The sequence below is a fragment of the Pteropus medius genome, unplaced genomic scaffold (assembly GCF_902729225.1).
Source record: "Pteropus medius unplaced genomic scaffold, Ma_sr-lr_union100, whole genome shotgun sequence".
Taxonomy (NCBI): Eukaryota; Metazoa; Chordata; class Mammalia; order Chiroptera; family Pteropodidae; genus Pteropus; species Pteropus medius.
Window position 1 is genome coordinate 616,616 of NW_024351646.1, and position 5,187 is coordinate 621,802.

The 5,187-nt window shown below is 43.8% G+C and overlaps 1 protein-coding gene across 2 annotated transcripts; it reads right to left on the minus strand.

Moving 5' to 3' along the window:
- Nucleotides 1–1,507: 1,507 nt before the first annotated feature.
- On the minus strand, nucleotides 1,508–5,187 carry TBC1D25 (TBC1 domain family member 25). 2 transcript variants are annotated; one of them, XM_039843779.1, is made up of 4 exons: nucleotides 4,864–5,187; nucleotides 3,184–3,293; nucleotides 2,465–2,571; nucleotides 1,508–2,261 (listed from the first exon to the last, which is right to left on the minus strand). In XM_039843779.1, the coding sequence occupies exons 1-4, from the start codon at nucleotides 4,981–4,983 to the stop codon at nucleotides 2,128–2,130; spliced, it is 471 nt and encodes a 156-aa protein (XP_039699713.1). In that variant the 5' UTR covers nucleotides 4,984–5,187; the 3' UTR covers nucleotides 1,508–2,127. The 2 variants fall into 2 exon arrangements, with proteins under 2 accessions (XP_039699713.1, XP_039699712.1); XM_039843778.1 differs by lacking the exon at nucleotides 2,465–2,571 and having other exon boundaries at nucleotides 1,862–2,261; nucleotides 4,864–5,155.

Consider the following 5,187-nt stretch of genomic DNA (forward strand, 5'->3'; position numbering starts at 1 on the left):
GTGAATAAATAAAAGGACCTGAAAGATTACACACCAAATCGATCAAAGTGATTCTTGCAGGGCAAAGATTGAGGATTGAGATTAGGCATAGTGGTTCCAGAAGTCTTCAGCATTATTTGAAATGCCTTCATTTTTGATAAGGAGAATGTATTTTATTGGGCAATTAAAATTTAATTTCTTTTAAAAATGTAACTCCAATCAAATTCCCATCAGGATTTTAATAGATTGAGAAGCTAATTCTATTAAATGAAAGGGACGGTAAGTGCACAAGAATATTCAAGAAAGAATTTTAAAAAGGAAAACATTAAAACATATCATAAAGCTATGATTAAAACAACAATGAACTGGCTTAGGATTTAGCAGAAATCAACGTTAAACCCTTGTAGATGCAGGAATTTGGTAAATAAGACAACAGGAAAAAAATAATGGACTCATCAATAACTAGAAAGTTGATTCTCTTTAAAAAAATATTTTTTAAATGTCTTTCTGCCAGACTGATGGGTGTCTGTCTCTGCTTTATTTGTATTTCTCTCGATTCTTATGCAGTTGGGGTTTTCTTCATGTGTTTATTATCCAAGCAAATTTGATTTATTTACTGAAATAGCACTGCTGTGTCTATTTTACAGGTGAGGAAAGCAAGGCTTAGGGAATTAGTTAAGTGACTGACCTAAGCACATAGGGCTACTCAGTGGCAGAGGTTCCTGTGTCTCTGGCTACCTGTTTTTTTTATTTTTTTTCATTTGTTTCTCTGCTGGTCTCTGTCACCATCTTTCTCTCACTCTTGTTTCTCTTGCTCTCTTTCTCTTGTCGCTTTTTCTCAAGGCTGTCAGTCTTAATAAGCCCCACATTTTGTAGAGTTAAATGGTTAAGAGCAGAGACGCTGGAGTCAGTTTGGCTACTACCTGGGTTCAAATCCTGCTCCCCACTTACTGTTTGTGTGACATAGACAAGTTCTGTTCCCTCTCTAAGCCTCAGTTTCCTCATCTATAACATGGGGATAATAATCAGCCCTACCCTGTAGGATTGTTTTGACAATCTGGTGAATAAATATTATGTGAGTAGAATGGCCCCAAATGTTCAACACATGTTGGCTATTTATCTTATTATGATGACAATAAAATGCCTCAGTCATTCCAAATGGTCATGGGAGTTCCCTGAGGCTGGGAATCATGTCTTCCACTCCACACTTTTTATTTAAAAAAATTTCAAATCTACAATAAAGTTAAAAAGACAAATGCATTTCCCATACATCCTTCATTTAGCTCCCCTAACTATCCACAATATTGCCACTTTTGCTTCATTTCACTCTCTCCATATATACATACACATATTCTTTTTTGGTGAATTATTTGTAGATATCATGACCTCTTAATACTTAACTGTGTTTTTTCCTGAGAAAAAGGACATTTTCCTTCAATAACCATATCATTACCATACCCAGAAAATTTAACACTATATTTTAAATAATACAATACTATTATATAATACTATAATACAATACTATTATATAATGTGTGGTCCATAATCAAAGTTTTGGGACATCTTTATTTATCTCTGTGTTCTGAGGGACCAGCACAGGCAAAAGTGAGGGAACAAATGAGAAGTAGCTGGGAGATTAAGGGAACAAATGAATGATTGAGCAAAAGTGCAAACAAATGAATATGAGTGCAGGAGAGTGAATGAATAAATACAACTACCATTATTACAACCAGCATTGTTATATTTACATAATATAATTGAATCATATAGGTCTATTATATTGCATTATATAATTATGTCCTATCAGATTATATACTATAATAGTAAATATGTTAATTATTATTATTATTATTAGGTCTAATACTTTTTGAGCATTCACTATGCAGCCATGCACTCTTCTAGGCATTTTATATGAGTTTCCCTGTTTAATCCTCCCAATAGCCCTAAAATAACATTATCTCTACTTTACAGGTGAAGAAATTGAGGCCCAGTGGTCAAGCCAGGACTTGGACCTAGGCTACTTAGCTCCCTAGCCCACTGTGAGGGAGTGTATTGCAAGGCAAGAAGTCATCCTATGGGGACAGGATAGGTCCCAGAGCAGTGCTCCCTGGGGCACTGGGTACTCACTGTCCTCAGTGGGTCGAATGTCTACACGCAGCTGCAGGTAAGGTTTGGAGGCAGTGGCAAAGGCTGTGGTGAGATCCCAGTCAGACAGGAGTGAGAGGTAAGCTTCCTGCCCCAGCCGATCCCGACCCAGGTAGCTGATGCCAAAGTTCTTCTTCCTGGACAGAGAACGTATGGCAGCTCTCAGTGCCCCAATGCCCTGGAAGCCTCAGGGGCAGTTTCCAAAACAAGCAGGGGAAGATAGATGGTGTCGACAACAACTTTCTAATATATGCTGGGTACTGTGCTAAGGATTGTAGGCAGCCTAAGGTCAGATCATTCATCTCTACTTTGTTACACGAACACAGAAACAGGCACCCACCTGCTTGTATCTGGAGGGCACATTGGAAACTGGTAAAATGTTGGTCCCCTCTAGGGAGGGTAACAGGGTAGTTGAGGGATAGAAGTGGAAAGAACGCAGCCTTCTTACTACATTAAAAAAAGCAATCTGTATAATTGTCATTTTTTACAACAAAAGATGTTTATGCAAAAAGCTCAAATAACAACTAAGAATTTGTTCTTTAGATACATTTGTGCAACTGCAAAGAAGTATGTTGTGTGATAACTACTACAACCATGGAAACATCCTAAATACATACCACTTTTGTACTCTTTGAGTCTGTTACCATGTGCATGCATTTCTCCAAAATAACCATTACACCTGCCTCCAAGAGACACCACTTTTCATCTATCAGGTTGGCAAATTTTCCAGTGTTGTCTAGTAACCAACATTTGTGAGGGTATGGGGGAAACAGGTATTTTCTATGCTGCTGGTGAGATTGTAAATCAGTAAAATCTGTCTGGAGAGCATTTTGCAACCATCCATTGAAATTTTAAAAAGCATACACCCTTTAACCCAGAAATACCACTGCTAGGAATTTATCCTATGACTAGATTTCCCCAAGTATTCCAAGATATACATATGTGGCTCTTCACTGTGGGATTATTTATAATAATAAAACAAATACTCTACCAAACAACAACAATGAAAAAAGCGAAACAACCGCTGTTGAGGTGGGTGGCTAGCATCCCATTACTCACCCATTCAAGTCAAACGCTCGGATGAGGATGTGTTGCAACACATCGAGGGAGGTGATCTGGGGATCAACAGCGAAAGAACGGAACTCAGGTGGCAAGAAGCTCTCACATTTCTAGGGAAATAAGACACAGGGTTGGCCATCAGGGGCCATATCACCATGCTGAAGCGGAGTGAGCAGGAGAAAAGGTTAGAGAAGTGCTGGGGGCCAGATGAAGGAGGGTGTTGTAGACCATGATGAAGACTTCTGTTTTTGCTGTGAGTGAGGGGGAAGCACTGGGAGGGTTCTGAACAGAGGGAGGATGTGTTCTGACTTAGGATTTACAGGATCCTTCTGGCTGCTTGGCTTACAAAAGACTGTGTGGGGGAAAAGGAGAAAGCAGTGGTCTAGTAAGGAGGAGGCTATTGCAATGGTCCAGGCACACAATCTTCCTCCTATATCCCCTCAGTGCTGGTTGCCAGGATCACCATGTCTAGTCTGGCCTCTATTAAATCAGTCCTTCATGCCGCAACCAACCTAGCATATCGATCTCCTCTGTTTATCTCTCTTCAAAGGCAACCCCAGGGTCCAGAGCAGGAGGGCCTATACGACCCCCAGCCAGCCTCTTTCTAGTCAGCTTTCTCGAACTTTACACTCTGGTACTACCAAACTGCTGGAAGTTACTTTGAACACATCCAGGTTTCGGGCCTTGGCTTGTGCTGATCTCCCTGTCTGGAATGTCCCTCTCACTTTCAACTGGCTCACTCACAGCTCCAGCATCATCTCTTTTTTGACCTCCCAAACCTCTACCTTAGAGCTTCCTCCAGTACATTGAAGTAATCAGTTTACTTCTCTCCAGAATCTAACCTCTTCTCATCACCACCAGTGCCACCATCCTAGTCCCAGCCACCACCACTGCTTGCTGGAACTAGTGCAACTGCTTTCTTATTCATAGTACATACCAAAGGCCATTCACAATCTGCCCCTCTCTCACCTGTTTGGTTCATCTTCGTCCACTCTTCCCCTCGCTCTCTCCGCTCCAGCAATATGGGAACCTAAGGGCATATGCCAAGCTCATCCCTACCTCCCAGCCTTTGCCCTTGCTGTTTCCTTCACCTAGAACACTCTCCCCTGTCACAGGCACATGGGTGACTCCTTTTAATTCGAGTCTCTGCTTCTTCAATACCTTTCTGAGGATTTCCTTGTACAGCCTTGGCTAAAGTAATACCCTAGTTCACGACCTTTTTTTTTTTTTTTGTTATTTCTTCATGACAGTCTCTTGTGTCCTTAGCATCTCATTTATTCGGCTGTTTGTCTTTCCAACAAACATATCAGTTCATCCAGGGTGGGGACTTGCACAAAAGTGCACTCTCAAAATACGTTAACTGACTTCAGAGCCTCCTTTTCGGGCCAGCCAACAGCCTTCATTCCTCAGGACGCTTCTCAGCTAATAAGACCCTCCTCCAGTCACTGTATGGCCCCCGCCCTCGATATCCTGATCTCTACCAGGGATATGCCTTCCGTTTGCGGTCTCCCCGCCCATCCGGCCCTGTCCCCCGCATTCCCAAGTCCCATTATCCCCCACCCCTTCCACCATCACTTGGCCTCAAGCGTCGCCCCTCAGATAACAACCCAAAGCTCAGGTCCCGCTCTTCTCCCTCCCTGGGAGCCACGGGTGGGCTGGCTGACGGGCCGCCAACCTCACCTTGACTCGTACCCGTACCACCTCTCGCTCCTCCTCCTCAGCTGTCGCCGCCTGTACTCCCCCGCCAGGCGGGGGCGCTCCAAAGCTGGCCAAGTCCAAGGACACAGAGGCCGTCGCCATCCCGCCGCCACCCGCCTCAGGGCGACGGGTGACGGTTGCCCCCTAACCCTGCGCTCACTCCAGAATGCGGGCTCCCGAAGCCCCACCTTGCGCCCGGGCGCAAGCGCAGAGGGCGCCGCGCGACCCTGCCACCCGACCTGGCAAAGAGTGGAGGTCGCCTCTGCGCGTGCGCATAGAGTGCCGTTGTCAGGAGCTCTGCTCCCA